This window comes from Aethalodelphis obliquidens, unplaced genomic scaffold (assembly GCF_003676395.1).
Source record: "Aethalodelphis obliquidens isolate GAN/ISIS:26980383/991018 unplaced genomic scaffold, ASM367639v1 scaffold28, whole genome shotgun sequence".
NCBI lineage: Eukaryota > Metazoa > Chordata > Mammalia > Artiodactyla > Delphinidae > Aethalodelphis > Aethalodelphis obliquidens.
The window spans coordinates 15,132,100-15,148,671 of NW_020837972.1; the positions used below are offsets into that span (position 1 = coordinate 15,132,100).

General features: G+C 52.9%; 1 protein-coding gene across 4 annotated transcripts; it reads left to right on the forward strand.

Annotated features, from left to right (window-relative positions):
* Nucleotides 1-2,160: 2,160 nt before the first annotated feature.
* Nucleotides 2,161-16,117, forward strand: PHETA1 (PH domain containing endocytic trafficking adaptor 1). 4 transcript variants are annotated; one of them, XR_003436737.1, is made up of 7 exons: nucleotides 2,161-2,355; nucleotides 4,041-4,122; nucleotides 4,926-5,070; nucleotides 11,471-11,698; nucleotides 13,443-13,695; nucleotides 14,606-14,704; nucleotides 14,918-16,117. XR_003436737.1 is itself a non-coding variant. In XM_027124771.1 (4 exons), exon 4 carries the CDS (start codon nucleotides 6,973-6,975, stop codon nucleotides 7,624-7,626), a length of 654 nt encoding a protein of 217 aa, XP_026980572.1. In that variant the 5' UTR covers nucleotides 2,164-2,355; nucleotides 4,041-4,122; nucleotides 4,926-5,070; nucleotides 6,947-6,972; the 3' UTR covers nucleotides 7,627-9,675. The 4 variants fall into 4 exon arrangements, 1 of the variants encoding a protein (XP_026980572.1); XR_003436736.1 differs by lacking the exon at nucleotides 13,443-13,695; XR_003436738.1 differs by lacking the exons at nucleotides 11,471-11,698; nucleotides 13,443-13,695 and having other exon boundaries at nucleotides 2,165-2,355.
* Nucleotides 16,118-16,572: the final 455 nt, after the last annotated feature.

Genomic DNA, 16,572 nt, shown 5'->3' on the forward strand with positions numbered 1-16,572 from the left:
ATACACTGTGATGATTTGAAATACATACACATCATGAAAGGATTCCTCCCATCTAGTTAATTAACATCCATCACCTCCCATATTTGTGTGTGTGTGAGAACATGTAAATTCTACTCTCTCAGCAAATTTCAATCATACAATACAGTGTTATCAACTAGTCACCATGTTATACATTATGTTCACTTTAAAATGCTTAATTTTTTTTAATGCTTAATTTTTTAAAATGAGAATTTCACCTCAATTAAAAAAATAAATGATAAGGACTCCAAAAAAAAAAAAAAAGAAAGAAAAGATGCCAGGCTCTTGGTCTCAGATTTCTGCCTTTTTTGCCGCTGTCAACCCTTGCTTCCAGCATAAGGGGTTCTGAGAACCAAGACTCATAGACTTCTGGGAAATTTTCCCCACACCAAGGACCAAATGCCCATGTGCCTGACATTTTCCTTATCTGGCTAACACCCAGATTTGGGGAAATTCCAGTTTGCCTTTCCTGTCCAAGAAATTATGGCATCATCAGGTACAGCTGGATCCAGGGGCTCAGATGATATCAGATATCATCATGTATCTGTCTCTCCCTATGCCATGGGTCTTGGCCCTACTTTCCTCTGTCCTGGCTTCACTATCAGGCAGGATCTAGAATTCAACCACTTCTCTCCACTTCCACTGCCCCCACTCTGCTCTTAGCCACTATCATCACTCACCTGGCCTACTGCAAGAGCCTCCTCCCTGGTCTCCTGGCCTCTACCCTTGCTCCCTACAGTCCATTCTCCCCACAGCAGCTAGGAACCGCGTTGAACCTAAGACAGAGCATGTCCCATCTTTGCTCAAAATCCTCCCATGACTCTCCATTCCTCTCAGAGTAAAAGCAAAATCTTTTCCACGATCCACAAGACTCTAAGCAACCTGGCTTTGCCAATCATCTCTAACCTCATTTCCTACTATTCTTCCACTTGATCGATCGGCACCAGCCCCACTGGCCTCCTCCCTGTTCTACAAACATGCTCAGATGGTCTCACCTCAGGACCTTTGCACTTGCTGTTCCCTCTGCCTGGGACATCCTTCTCCCAGTTATCAACATGGCTCCCTCCCTCACTTCCTTCAGGTCTCTGCTCCTCAGAGAAGCTTTCTCTGACCACTTTGTCTAAAATTGCACTCACAGTCTTTCTACCCCACTACCACGGATTATAGTCTTCCTAGAGAGAATCACTTCTAGATCTCATCTTATTTGTTTGTTGATTGACTCAAGGACAGCACCTGGCACAGTGCCTGGCACACAAAGGTGCTTAGTGAGAGGCTGTAGAATGAATAGATCATCCTGGTCTGTCCTGTTTCTCTCCTGCTCTCAGGCCAGGACTGGACAGTGATTGAGTCCTGGAAGGTGGTGGGGACGAGGTAGCAAGAGCAGGAAGTAAAGACAGGTCTAGGGAGGTGGAACTGTGTTATTTTGGATAGAACAAAATGAACAGCAATTCCTGCTTATTGAGAGCATCTACTGTGTGCCATGCACTTTATTTACTATGATTGTCTTTATTTGACAGATGAGGAAACAGAGGGCTAGAGAAGTGGATTGATTTCTTTAAGGCCTCACAGTGATTAAATGTGACTTACTGGGACTTGAACCCAAGCCTGCCCAACTCTAGAACTTTCCCTCTTCACCTGGGGCCAGGGGTAGGGTTGCCAGGCATCCTGTCCATATAGAACAGTCCTGTATTGACTTTGTCATGACGCCTGAAATGTCCTGTATTCATCTTTTTTCAATAAATCACACGTTTTCAGCAGAGTTATTTTTCAAATTTAGCTGGGCGTTAAATTTGCTAAATCTGGCAACCCTAGCCAGGGAGGAGCTCGAACTCCAAGCCTAGAGCTTGCTTCAGCGAGTGGCCTCGCCCAGGACCCCGATGGTTTTTCTGGACGAATTCGCTCCCTATCCCTACCCCTGAGAGCGCGGAGTCTCCGGGATCTAATCTTCTCTCCCCGAATAGGACACTGGGAATTCCTAAACCGGTTGCTGTTCCTTTAAGAGTGGTTTCGAGGGCGGGCCCACAAGGTGTGGCGAATCCGGGGGTGGGTCGGGGCCGGGTTGTCCAATCCGGGAGCGGGGGACGAAAGCGGGGGCGGATCCGGCTCGGGCTGGTTGGGAAGGGTTAAAGAGGCGAGTTTGTGGGTCGCCGACGGTCCGGCTGCCCCCGCCTCCTTCCGTCTGATCCGCGCTCTCCCGCGGCTGCGCCGGCTCGGCCGCCCGGGAGACAAAGCACCGCCGCTGCCGCCGCCGCAACCGAGCAAGTCCCGGGCCATGGCCGGGCCGCTCCCCGGTTCCCGTCCCGCCACTGCTGCCGTCGCCCTAGTCCGCGCCGTGAGGTAAGGCCGGACTGGCGGGAGGACTTTCGGGCTGACCTGCGAGGGTTTGCGGGACCGGGCTCGGGCCGCCGTGGGCCTCGGGGTCCCCCAGCCGTCTGGAGAGATCTCTGCTGGGGATTTGTCCATTTGCGATTCCACGCCAGTGGTACTTTTCCCATCAGGGACCCCAGCTCCAGGAGGCGAATTTGGCCGATGACCCTTCAGCCCCATAAAAGACCTCCGCCGCTGCGGGAACTCTGAGGACTAAAGCTGCACTTGGCTCCCACATTCTGCCGTTGACCACCTCTTCCAGGGCTCTGGCTGTCCTTTAAGGAACACACCACACACAAAAAGATAGATAGGAGCAATGATAGATAGATAGATAGGAGCAATGGCCTGGGATGGCGGTCCTGGCTTCCTTGTGGCCCTTCCCTGCCCAGGGCAGCCCTGCACAGGAACTCTTCAGGGTTCTCAGTACATGTTTTTCTGCCTGGACCTGCCACACCCTCTCCAACATGCCCACTGCTCGGGGACACTTGTGGCAGCTGGATCCAACTCCAGGACCTGTGGTTCTGGCTTCTTTCCTTGAAATGAGTGGCAAAATGCCATGCCTCAGTTTCCCCAGAGTCCTGGTTTCTGGGCAGTCTGTGTCCTTGGAGACCTGGAGCTAATTATTTGCCTTTTTTTTTTTAATATAAATCTTTTTTTAAAATTTATTTTTGTAAATTTATTTATTATTTTATGGCTGTGTTGGGTCTTCGTTTTTGTGCGAGGGCTTTCTCTAGTTGTGGCAAGCGGGGGCCACTCTTCATCGCGGTGCGCGGGCCTCTCACTATCGCTGCCTCTCTTGTTCTCTGCGGAGCACAGGCTCTAGACGCGCAGGCTCAGTAGTTGTGGCTCACAGGCCCAGTTGCTCCGCGGCATGTGGGATCTTCCCAGACCAGGGCTCGAACCCGTGTCCCCTGCATTGGCAGGCAGATTCTCAACCACTGCGCCACCAGGGAAGCCCTATTTGCCTTTTGACAGCTTCTTGATTGAGTGTTTACTACCTGTTCAGCATTTTGCAAAATTTCTCTTCAGGATTAATCTTTTCAATTCCGAGAGGGATGGATGTTAATGTAGATGAGGCTGTGTTCTCAAGGCCCATCCAGCCTGGACTGGAGGAGGCGAGTTGGCTCTGAGACCAGAGAGGGGCTGGGTTGGTCCCCGCCAGCTTCCTGCCTGGCCAGGGACTGTTGTATTAGCAGCAGTGCCCACAGCGGACTCTGAACTTCTTGGAAAAGTGTACGAGCAGGGCGAGATAAGCGGGGGACCAGGCCCTCCCGGAGGCTGGAGACTGTGCCCTTGCTGCTTCCTGCCCTCCCCTCGTTTCTTGCTGGGCTGGAGGAGGCAGGGCCATGGGCAGAGAGGGGTCCTGTGCTGGCTGGTGACCTTGGGCTCAGGGTGGGGTGGCTGCGTGGAGGGGAGCTGCTGAGTGTGAGGGAAATTGCTCTTCCTTTGGCCTTAATGGGTGGTGAGACTCCAAGATCAGCCCCTTTGGGCTGGTTGCCTAGAGCATGAGATTCTAGGCACAGAATTGTACCTTTGGCAAGTTACTTAAGCTCTCTGTGTCTCAGTTTCCACATCCATGAATGTGGGATGGGGAAAAGACTCCTCATGGGGCTGTTGAAAGGTTTACGTAGGTAACTGTTTGGTTCATTTTACAGGTTTTTGAGCACCAACTACATGCCAGGCACTGGAATTCAGACAGAGAACCTCCGCCCTCCTAGAGCAGCAAAAATGACCCAGGTAATTTCCAGCGGCGGTATGGGAGAGTGACTAGGGGGGGTCTCTTGTATACAGAGACCTCCTCCTCCTTGAGGAGGTGATGGTCAAGCTGAAACTGAAGGATGAGGAGTTGGCCATGTGAAGATACAGGGAAGGCATTCCAGGTAGCGGGAAGAGCCAGGGCAAAGGCCCTCAGGTGTTTGAGGAACACCAAGGAGGCCAGGGTGGCTGGAGCCGAGTGAGCAAGGGGGAAAGAAATAGGGGAAGGGAACTTGGAAGACATGGGGAAGAATGAATTTTATACTGAGAGAAGTAGGGAGCCATGGGAGGGTTTAATAGGGGAGGGGTGTGATAGGGTTTAGTTTTAATAGGATCCCTCTGTGGGGGATGGATCCTCTGGGGGGCCAGGGGAGGGGCCTAGGAAGGAGTTATGATCTTACCCTGAACAACACGGACAAGGAACGGGCAATGGTGGAAGAAGGGAGACCAATGAAGAAGCTACTGTAGCTGTCCAGGCAAGCCACAATGGGGGGCCTAGAATGGAGGTGGCAGTGAGCAGAGATGAGGCCACTGATTTGGAAGAGGTGGGGAGGGGATGAAGTGGACTTGATAAGTGATCAGATGTGGAGGTGGGGGGAAACCAAGGGCCTTTTGCCAAGACAGAGAGCACTGAGGGGAGCATTTGGAGAGGCTGAGAAGAATGTCATCAGCTACCACAGCTAAGCACGTACTATGCCTGGCACCGTGCTTAGCGCTTCTATGTAGCCATTGTGTCATTGTCACAACAACCCCGACTTAGGTGCTGTTATGATCCCATTTTACAGATGTGGAAGCAGAGGCCCAGAGAGGCTTAAAGCTTGCCTGGGGTCACACAGCCTGGACACTACAGAGCTGACATTTGAACCCAGAGAAGAGCAAGCCGAAACCAGAACTGAGCAGAGGGCAGGGAAGTGAGCAGTGGCCTGAGAGGTAGGAGGGAAATGGGGCGAGTAGGGTGGGTGGTTCCTGTGAGAAATGGGGCTGGGGTCCACATGGGAGTTGTTGGGGGGGTAGGGAGGAATCCCTCCCATTTTGCAGAGAAACTGAGGCTCAGAGAGGGGAGGCCCATGTCTAAAGTCACACAGCTCAGGGACGTAGAACAGAGATTAAACACCCTGAGTCTTCAGGGGTTGTGGCCTTGGTCAGGTCAGCTGCTAGGTCAGGATAGGCACTAAATCACGGCTCATGTTGCTTCTTCCAGGAAGCCTTTCTTGACTGTGTAGGCTGGTGAGATGAGGTGGATTGGGTTGGGAGCAATTGCCTCCTCCGCCCTGGGTCAGGTTGCCTGTCTGGGCCCCACTGTGGCTAGCTGCTCCCTGGAGAGGCACCACCCATATCTCATTACTCCAGGTCCTAAGGCATTGCCCAGGTTGGGGAATGAACATTAATTGAGCACCCACTGCATTCCAGCGACTTTATATACTTTGCTTCTTGAACAATGTGGCCAATGTCCTATGTAGAGTGAGATTTTGAAGCAGGAGCACAAGGTACATTTGCAGAGTGGCCATGGAAAACCCAAAGGGAGGGTGTAGCCACCTTGGGGACCCATGTGCCACCTGAGTCCTACCTGGCCAGTGTCTCCCTCATCATATACTCCTTGGAGGAAAGTGGTATAATCACTGTGGCCAAGTGCATAGAGTTAGAGTCCTCTACTTCAAATGGGTGCACAATGCTCTCCCCCCAGCCCCTCCCTGTAAGTGTGGGCCAAGCCCTGGGCCCTTTATCCGGATTATTTTGTAAGTCTTTTCTGCCACTGTGACTGCATCACCCACCTCTCCCCTTCCTCACTCTGCTCCAGCCTCACCAGCCTCCTCAAGCACACTAGCAGGTTCCTACCTCAGGGCCTTGCACTTGCTATTCCCTCTGCTTGGCATGTCCCAGGGGCTCCCTCCCTCACCTCCTTCAGGTCTCTGCTCAAATGTCACCTTCTCAGTACAACCTTTCTTGACACCAACCCCCCCTCCTCCTTTAAGATCAAACACTCCTTTTGTCCTTAACACTCCTTACCCCCTCCCTGTCTTATATTTTCCAGACCACTTAAGACCATCTGGCCTTTATCTGTTAAAGTACAGATAATGTACTCTATCTGTTTAATTGTCTGCTCCCTTCACCTGCCACTAGCACATCAGCACCAAGAGCACAGCAACCCTCTCCATCTTGTTTACTGCTAGTGCCTAGAACAGTGCCTGGAACACAGTAGGTGCTTAATAAATGTTTGATGAATGAAGTCCCTACAGTCCTCTGAAATAGGTTCTATTTATCCCTGTTTTATGGACCCGCAAGTCAAAGCTAAGTTATGAAATCAGCAGAGCTGGAACCTGACCACAAAAGGTCAGCTGGTCTGGAACCTGGGGATGATGGAAACAGCAGCAGCTGAAATGAGGCCTGGGTTTGGATTTCAGCTCAGCCCAACTTGCTTTTTGGCCTTGGGCCAGTGACTAACCTCTCTGAACTTTGTTTCCCCGTCGGGGGTAATGCTAGTCCCTGCCACCTAAGGTTTGTTTTGCGATTAAATGAGTTAACATATATAAAATGCTTGGCATGCCCTAGGAATCCTCAACATTATTTGGGGGAGGTAGGACAGCAGGAGAGTTACCAGCCTGGCTTCTGGGGCCAGTCAGACCCGGGTTCGAGTCCTGGCTGTGCTCCTGAAGAGTTGTGTGAGTCTGGGCAGGCTGCTTCTGTTCCTTGAGCCTCAGTTTCCTCATCTGTGAAACGGGGGTGATGAGTGCTGTGGCAGCCGAGGGTGGTGTGAGATCACCCGAGGCGGTGGCTGCGTGAATAACTGCCGCCCCGGTGGGGACAGGTTCCGAGGCCCCAAGCCCCGCCGCCATGAAGCTGAACGAGCGCAGCCTGGCCTTCTACGCCACCTGCGACGCCCCGGCCGACAACGCGGGCTTCCTGTACAAGAAGGGCGGCCGGCATGCGGCCTACCACCGCCGCTGGTTTGTGCTGCGCGGCAACATGCTCTTCTACTTCGAGGACGCGGCCAGCCGTGAGCCCGTGGGCGTCATCATCCTGGAGGGCTGCACTGTGGAGCTGGTGGAGGCGGCCGAGGAGTTCGCCTTCGCCGTGCGCTTCGCTGGGGCCCGGGCCCGCACCTACGTGCTGGCGGCCGAGAGCCAGGCCGCCATGGAGGGCTGGGTGAAGGCGCTGTCGCGGGCCAGCTTCGACTACCTGCGGCTGGTGGTGCGCGAGCTGGAGCGGCAGCTGGCAGCCGTGCGCGCAGGCGGCGGCCCAGCCCCGCCCCGCCGACCCAGCGCGCTCCCGCCCAAAGAGAATGGCTGTGCCGTGTGGAGCTCGGAGACGCCCGCCGCCCCCAGCCCCCGGCCCGGCCCCGAGCCCCCGCCACTGCCGCCCCGCCGGCGGGCCTCGGCGCCCAACGGGCCTCTCGACTCGGCCTCCTTCGCCCAGCTGCACGAGTGGTACGGGCAGGAGGTCAGGGCGCTGAGGGGCCAGTGGCTCCGCAGCCAGGCCCAGCCCTGAGGATAGGGCTGAGGGCCGGAACCAAGAGGAAGCGGTCAAGGCCAGCCTTGAGGCCAGCACTGGTCCTGGTTCTGGTGCCACTCCAGCCCCAGGCCCTGCTCTGACAGGCCCAGCCCTGAGACACGGGGACCTGGTCCTGAGGGCGGTCGCAGTCGGCGTAAGCCCTGAGGTCCCTGCCTGGTCTTCTCTCGGGGACTCAGGCTCGGAGAAGATGCTGGGTTCTGAGGGGTGCTTTGGGACCTCTGTCATTCAGAGAAAGCCCAGCCTTGAGGAGGCCATCGTGCCTGATCCTCAGGAGAAGCCAGGCCCTGGGTGATCCTCAAGCAGCCGGAGGGCTGGTTTTGTGGGAACTGTAGCCCCCAACCCAGCCCTGCAGGTGCCTCCGTCGCCTGTCCCAAATCACCTAGCCGAGGCTTGTTGCTGGCAACAGGCATCCACTGAGGCAGCTGGGACCTGTGAGGATCTGTGGCCTGGAAGGCACATGCCCAGTCAGCGCTGGTCCAGAGGCTCCAGACTGGGCCTCACGCGGACAGGAGGCTGGGCTGGGCTACACCACACCTGGGCCTGACCCTGTGGCTCCAAGACCCGCCGGAGGAGCTGCCTGGCTGCCGCCTGCCTGCCTGCCTCCATAAGCGTGGGCTTTCACGTGTGCCCAGCACCGTGGGATGGCCTGGTCCCCGGGGCTCCCGGCCTGGAGTGAGGCCGAGGCAGCACTTTCCCCCGGGGCCTCAGCCAGGCCTTGAGGTGGTGCTCCTGGGACCGTAGCGGCCCTCTGGCTTCGGGCCACATCTGTGCTCCTGTGGCAGCCCTCACGCTCTCCCAGCACTGCTTAGCCACATCCTCTGTCTTTTCCCAGAGCCAGCCTGGGGCAGGGCCTCTCGGGAGCTCGCCTGACCTCGTCCAGTCCTGGGCTGGGCAGCTGTGGCCTGAGCTGACTTTCCAGCAGGTTCCCCTAGGGAGGAGGGGCCATGAGCTGACTCACGGCCCAGAAAGGGCCCAGGTGCCAATCTGACAGGGGCAAAGAAGCAGCTGCAAAGCCGTATTTGGCTTCCAGAACCCTCTCCCTCCATCACAGCCCCTCTCTGAGCTCACAGACTCAGCCCCCTTCTCGCCCACAATATTCCAAGAGGGAGACCAGGTCTCGCTTTGCTTCGAGACCAACTTGTTTTTCACTCACTACAGTGGCCGTTCTTCATCCAGGGAGAATCTCGGGGGGCTGGGACACCCCTGGCCCTCAAGCTGGGTCATGTTTACAGTCCTCAGTGCCCCCAAATTGGGACCCCCTGAGGACACCCCTGCCCTAATCTTTATTTCCCCTGAGGCTCCCTCTTGGTGACAGACAGACGCGGCCCTTAGCCCCTTCCTGCTGGCTTTGGAGACCTTGGACCTTGGGGAAGAATGGGGAGCTGTCTGTGTGTCTGCAATCACCAGCCTACTGCTGGCTCAGTTGACTGGAGCTTCAGGTTTAATTTAAATACTTAGGGTGTTTTTTTCCCTAGCAACAAAGCTTGGTGTTTTCACTGCTTTTGTTCCTTGTTGGCTGGTGGGAAGGGATAGGGTGCCTGGTTCTGGGTTTGGCCAGTGAGGGGGGCGGGGATAGTTGGCACTGCCCCCAGGGAGAGGGCAAGGAGCCTTGGATGGAGACACAGGAACCTCAAGAATCTCACCTGGTTCTTTGCCTTCTCCCTGGCAAGCCCTGCTCTCCTGCAGGTGCTCTGGGGGTCTTGGTACGCTTTCCATGCCCCTCTTCCCCAAGTCCTCAGTGGTGGGGATGGGGATGGCAGCTCTTGTCCACAGGCTTTGGGTCTCAGGGGGTGTTAGGAACTGCCCAGTGCCCATGTCCTGGCCAGACCTAGCTGATGTGGTGAGGTGTTGGCCCCAGTCCTGGTGTAGGTTTACAAGCACTAAAGGTACAATCTCCCCCCACCCACCCCCAAAGCACAACCTGCGGTCAGGCTGCCTCCGGAGTTGGGCTGGGGAGAGATAATCAGGCAGTCTGGGAGAGGGATATAAAGGCTAAAATAAAATAAACAAAGGTTTGTCAAGTAATGGCTGGTTATATCATTCTTTTCCCCCATCAAAGTCCTGGATTGATTTGCCTGGCAGAGCCAGGGGCAGGCCCTACAGGAGAAGCGACTAGAGTGTGCTGCGTGCTCCCTGGCTGATGCTCTGTCAGGCACATTCTTACAACCTCTATGGCAGATACTGGCCCCCTTTTACAGATGAGGAAACTGAGGCTCAGAGAGGTTAAGAAATCTTCCAAGTTCACACAGCTGAAAAGTGTCAGAGCAGGGACATAAACCTCTGGAATCCTGTGGGAAAAGGCAGAGTCTTTGAGAGGAATATGAGGAAATGGCGTCCCAAAGTTCCTTTTCAGAGGGGAGAGAAGACAGGGGTAAAGATGAGGATAAAAAGTCAACTGTGGGCTGAAGACCTGACAATTGGGAGGGATGCCAAAGGGAAAAGCCAAAATTTGGCTCTTCTCACTGATCAGTTCCTGGTGGCTGCCTCTGGGCCTGGAGTGAGGAGGATTCCGGCACCAATGCTAGTTCAGAGGGAAATAGCCTGTGATTGATTAGTGATGTCTGCTGTGAGCAAAGGGCAGATGGTGGCAGTATTTATGCTGTATATCTGTTATCTCAGCCTCAAGTGTGTTTGCTGGGCTAATGGAGGGTTTACAGATGGGAAGGGGCTGGCCCAAGGTCATCTAGTATGATAGACTAGGCCCTAGGTCCTCTTGATGTGGATCCAGAGCTTGGTCACATGTCTCCTGCCAGCCGGGAAAAATCATGCACATTCAGGAAAATGTGGCTTAGGATGAGCAACCTACAGTCCTTGGTCTGCAGAACAAGTTCAAAGAGGGAGAAAAATACCAAGGTCAGGGAATCATGCTACTCGTGAGCAACCAGTACATGCTGAGTAATTCCTTCCACCTCTCCTGGGACCCCAGCTGACAGACGGGGTTGGGGAAGTGCCTCCCCACATAGGCTGAGTCAGGGTGCTGCCCGTGGCATTTGTGACCGCGGCCACTGCAAGGCCTGAGGCCCAGAATGGGGGAAATAGCCGGAGAGGCAGCCCCAAGAGGGAGGGTCACAGGTGAGCCCTCACCTGCCTGGCTTCTTAGGAATGAAACGGGGAGGGGTGACAAGTCAGTCAGTACCTCAGTGTTGTGCGTCCACCTGCTAACAGTGTTTCCTCTTGACCCCGGGGAGGTGTTCGGGCCATGAGCCTGAGGAAGACCACAGCATCCCAGGAGTGTGACAAAGTTGAGGAAGTTGTCTTCACTTGAACAGTGTTTGGAGGATACTGTATGTGTTCAGAAGGAATATTCTGAGAAGCCACTTGGGGTAGGGGATGAGAACCTCAAGGAGTGCAATTAGGCCAGAAGTAATGGGCTCACTGCCCAACATCCATCCACGCTAAATGATTAGTCAAATTCGGTCAGTTGTGCTACTCCCATTTGATATTCAGGGACTGGCTAAACTTGACCTGCTAAAGAATGGCTGTGTGTTGGGGGTGGGTGAAATGAGTGAAGGGGGTCAACTGTATGGTGATGGATGACAACTAGATTTGTGGTGGTGGTCACTTTTAGTGTATATAGATGTCGAATTATTAATGCTGTGCACCCGAAACTCATATTAAAAAAAAGATATATACAGGGAATTCTCCAGTGGTCCAGGGGCTGGGACTCTGTGCGTTCAGTGCCGAGGGCCCGGGTTTGATCCCTGGTCGGGGAACTAGGATTCCCGCAAGCTGCAGCCGAAAAAAAAAAAATATATATATATATATGTGTATATATATATATATATATATATATATATATGTGTCTATCTGTGCCTGACAGATAAGAGTAGAAGGGCATTCTTGCTTCTAAAAAGAGACACAATGAAGAGCTCTGGAAGTAAGCTATGTCTGAAGCCTGGAGCCATGGTAGCCATCTTGTGATCCTGAAGTAGGCCACGTTAAGGAGAACATCCCCTGCTGAGTTTAGCACACACTGGAAAATATCCTTGACCTGCTGCATCAATGGACCTGAGAACCCGCCCTTCTTCTGGAAGTCCTGTTGTTTGAGGTAATAAATGTGTAAAGCTTCGAGGGGGACTTTTTTTGTTATTTGCAGTCAGAGGCTTCCTAACGGATAAGCTTGAGTGACTGCAGCTGTTCCCTTTAAGGAGCATGGCTCTGGGTAGCCAGCCACAGACAGGGCTGTTGCCAGCTCACTGGGGTGAAGGTTTGGGCTAGAGTGGATTGTCTAGCACAGTAGAAGGGCCACTGTTTTGCTCATCCTCTCCATGGATGCCTTCCTCTCTCCTCTTCTGAGTGGGACAAATATTGAAAGAATAGCACTCTCTGCCTCCCCCACTTGTGGCTCAGTATCTTGTATGTTCCTCAACAGGGCTGTTTTGTCTCTACTCTGGCTAGATCTGGTGCCAACTGTCCACTCCCCCCTCACGCAATCCCTCCCCAGATCACCTTACCTCACCTTACACAAACTTTGTTATGGAAAAGGCCCTGCTACTTGTCCCAACTTCTAAAGTCGCAGCATTCAAAATAACTCCTCCACGGCAGTAAAACAATAAACCGCTTAAGCCCAGCTGCAGGCTTCGCGTTTTCTGATGAGGACTGGGCCCGTGAGCTGTTTTCCACTTAGGGTTTCAAAACAGTTGCCCGCTCCTGACAGAGGGGTCAGAGCTGCCTCGGCTTGGTCTCCCCGTGCTTGGGGCCATGGCTCTGTCTGTTCTTGCCAGCTGCAGCTCTGAAAGCACTTGGGCACCGGGGCTGCTGCCACTGCCCTCTCTTCATCGTTCAGGGGCACTATGGTCATTGTTTCTCTAGCTACGGGGCCAAGAAATCCTGGGGTGGTGCAAGTAGGCCCCCTAGACTGCAGCTCCTTGAGAGCAGGGACAAGTCTGCCTCCCATGTGCCCCCAAGGCCTGGCACAGTGCCCGGCACAGGTATGTCAAAAATTGCCTCCCGTGCCCATTCAGCTCACGTGATTCTACCCTCCCTGACCACAGCTGCTTGGGCAGGAGTTGGTCCCGAGACACAAGCTGAGCCAATCAGGGTCCAGGGAATTTTGAATCAGCGGGAGTGGGTGTTGGGGGTGTGTATGGATGGACAGACTAAGTTGGGTATGAGGCGGCCTTAGAGAGAGAACAAACAGCTCAAGATAGACTGCAGTGTTCCGAAGCCTGGTTGAATTTCCTGCCTTTGGGTTTCACAAGGTTTACTCTGGATCTTCCCAATAAACGGTGTGCACATCTTTAAGTGGATCACAATTTCTTTCAACCCAACAGTTACCGACTACACCAAGACACGCAGTGAATGTTTGTTCTGTACTCCTATGCTCTTCTGTTGCACCAGCATCCTTCGTAGGGCCTGGCACACACAGTGAGGCCAAACAAAGCAGAATGAATTAGAACTGCCTCCCATTTACTGAGACCTATGTCTGAGTCACCTGGTTGGGGTGGGGTGGGGATAGTTCTTAAAATGCAGATTCCTGGGCTCTGGCTCCAGGAATTTTGGTCAGGAGGTTGGAGCAGGACCCAGGAATCTGCATTTTGAGTAGGAAACAAGGGATTTTAGAACCATAGCTTAAGAAATGCTCATTTAATCTTCAAGGAAACTTACAAGGCAGTGTGGTAGCCAGCCTCCCTGACGATCCTTGCCTCCTGGGGTACACACCCTTGTGAAGTCCCTTCCCACACTGAATAACGGCAAACCCGTGTAGCCAAGAGGATACTGTGGAAGCGACAGTGGGGCTTCCAAATCTAGGGTATGGAAGACACCACAGCCTCTGCCTTGCTCACTCTTAGCTGCCATGTTGTAAGGATGCTCAAGCAGCCCCATGGAGAGGGCCACTTGCAGAGGAACTGAAATGCCCAGCCAACAGCCAGCACCTGCTCACCCACCATCTGAGTGTGCCTTCTTGGAAGTGGATTCTCCAGCCCCAGAACAGCCTTCAGATGACTGTAGCCATGGCTGACAGCTTAACTGTAACCTCATGAGAGACCAAGGAGCCAGAGCCACCCAGTCAAGCCACTCCCAAATTCCTGACCTACAGAGATTGTGAGATAAACGTTTATTGTTTTAAGCCACTAAGTTTGGGGTTGTTATGCAGTAATAGACAACAAATACAGATAGATACTATTATGATCATGTCCATTTTACAGATAAGGGAACTGAATCTCATTAAAGGGTCCTCAGGTTACCTAATAGTAGAGAGTCAAACCCAGGCCAGGATGAGTTCAAAGCTATTGTTTTTAATAACTATACCCCAGGGGGCTGGAGAAGGTCACAGACCATTAAAGAGATCAACTGTTTTATCCCTCTCATTGTTGGCCAAGGTAGTCAGGGTGGTCCCTGCCCCATCTCTACTGCTCTGGGGTTTTGAGAGGTGGCTCCAGCCTTCTGGGTACCTGCAAAGCAACACACACCCTGTGCTTTAGCTATGGAGCTCTGTCCTTTAGAGTGACTTCTAGGATAGTCATGCCAGCAGTCATGGGCCAGTCAGCCAGATGAGGTCTAGCTTTTTCATTCCCCAGGAGATGATGGGAGGTGGGGCTGCTGGCCCGATGCGAGCAGCATAATTAGGAAGAAAAGGAGGGCAGGGGTGGGAAGCAAGGACCGCAGAAGCCTGAGGTCAGGGCCTGCACTGGGAGTGGGCCCGGCCACTCTCCTTTGGTCTGCCGTCTCCTCAGGCAGATGGAACCTCCTAACCTCCTGGAAGTGCAAGTCTGACCACAGCAACCCCCTGCCTCATACCACCCATGGCTCCCCAGTGCCCTCAGGAGAAAGGCCTATTTCCCACCATGCCCCAGGGGGCTTCAGGATCTAGCCCTTGTCCCTCTTCTTCCCTGCACCTCAAATTCTAGCCTCCTTTGGATTTGTTTCCCCATGTCCTTGTCCCTGTCCCATGTCTTGCCAGCTATTCCTTCTGCTCTCCTCTTATGCTTCTCTAAATCCTATTGTCTTTCAGGGGTCAGCTGAGATGCCTCCTCCTCCAGGAAGCCTTCCAGGATCCCCCTATTCACGCTCTCGTGGTGTTTCCACCACTGAAGCACTGAGCACACAGCAGGTACTCAATCTATAGTTATTACCTGGATGAACAGTCGCCATATTGCCCCCAGCTCAGCTCTCTCCTCCCTTCTGTTCCTTGATCTAAACCTGCCTCTGCCTGTAAGGCCTCCCCTGCCTTCTCATTCCTCTCTGGTCTCTCCACTCTTGCTCTCCCATGGTCCCTAGTTCAGAATTCCACATTTCTGTGTTTTTGCTGCATTTTCCACTCCAGATGGACAGCAACTGCAGACACAATGTCAACACCAAAGCTAATAATGGTCCAGAGGGAGCTTTGGTTCCCAGAGCCCAGGGGGCACCTACGTCTACAGGTTCTTAGGTGACTTGTGTGTGTCAGATGAGGCTTCCTCCTCCACTCCTGCCCCCACCTACAACCCGCGGCCACATCCTGAGGATTTCTGACTTCTGACCTCCGGAGCTGCAAACCAAGTGTCCAAAAGGCCTCTCTTTGGCTTTACTTTGGAGCAATTAGTTACCCTAACCAAGGAGGAGTTCACTCATCATTTCATTCCCACCGCAAGGACGTGTGGAAAAACTGGGGTGATCAGAAGGTTTCCAGACAAAGAGGAAAGGTCTGTCTTGGGATGCCACGTGCCCTTGGCTCACGGGTGAATAATGTTTAATGCCACTTAGGGAACTCTCTTGACATTATTGGTCAAGAAAAAACAAACCTCCTGCAGCTTGATACACAGAGAGACTCACCATCATGGGTTGAAGGAACCCAACCCCCACTCATGAAAACAGTACGGAACACTGAGCCCTTATGTGCCACACACTGTCTTATGTGTTTTACAGGCATCATCATTCCTGATAATGACCCTTTGAGTTGGCTGCTGTGATACCCCCATTTTACAGATGGGGAGACCGAGGCCCTAGTTATACAGCTGGGAAAGGGGCACTGCTGTGTTGGCCACCAGAAAGCCCCTCTTGGCACTTTTCCATCAGGAGTCTAGAGGCACCCGCCACTCACACACTCCACTGAGGTGGGCACAGCTTGTAAACTGGCTGGTCTTAGGGCCACGGCCTGTGGCCCCCGATTGGGGCAGGGCACAGTCTCAGCTCCTCAGATCTAGACCCCAGAGTCTAACCAGCTTCCACCTTCTGCAATGAGTGGAACGTGTATTCCAATCCTTCCATCTTCCTTTGTTGGAGCCCACAGCACAATCACCAACCGAGATGCCCACAGGACCTGGGCAGGTGGTGCAGGTGCAGACACATGTCCTAACGGGGAGGGCCACTCCCCAGCTAGCTGCTGTCATGTTGGAATGTGGGCCCTGTGTGGCCAGATCTTACTGTTTTCCAGTGAAGCCAGTAATCAAGATTTTTAATGAAATTAGAACATTCTTTAACGCCATACACAAAAATAAACTCAAAATGGATTAAAGACCTAAATGTAAGACTGGATACTATAAAACTCTTAGAGAAAACACTCTTTGACATAATCGCAGCAGTATCTTTTTCGATTCGTCTCCTAGAGTAATGGAAATTAAAAAAAATAATAAACAAATGGGACCAAATTAAACTCAAATGCTTTTGCACAGAAAAGGAAACCATAAACAAAACGAAAAGACAACCCACAGAATGGGAGAAAATACGTGCAAACGATGCTACTGACAAGGGATTAATCTCCAAAATTTACAAACAGCTCATGCAGCTCAATATCAAAAAAACAAACAACCCGATCAAAAAATGGGCAGAAGACCTAAATAGACATTTCTCCAAAGAAGACATACAGATGGCCAAGAGGCACATGAAAAGATGCTCAACGTTGCTAATTATTAGAGAAATGTAAATCAAAACTACAATGAGATATCACCTCACACCAGCAGAGTGGCCATCATCCAAAAGTCTACAAACAATAAATGCTGG

Excerpts from the sequence above, each read along its gene's own strand:
- PHETA1 (XM_027124771.1), top strand. The coding sequence starts at position 6,973 with ATGAAGCTGAACGAGCGCAGCCTGGCCTTCTACGCCACCTGCGACGCC.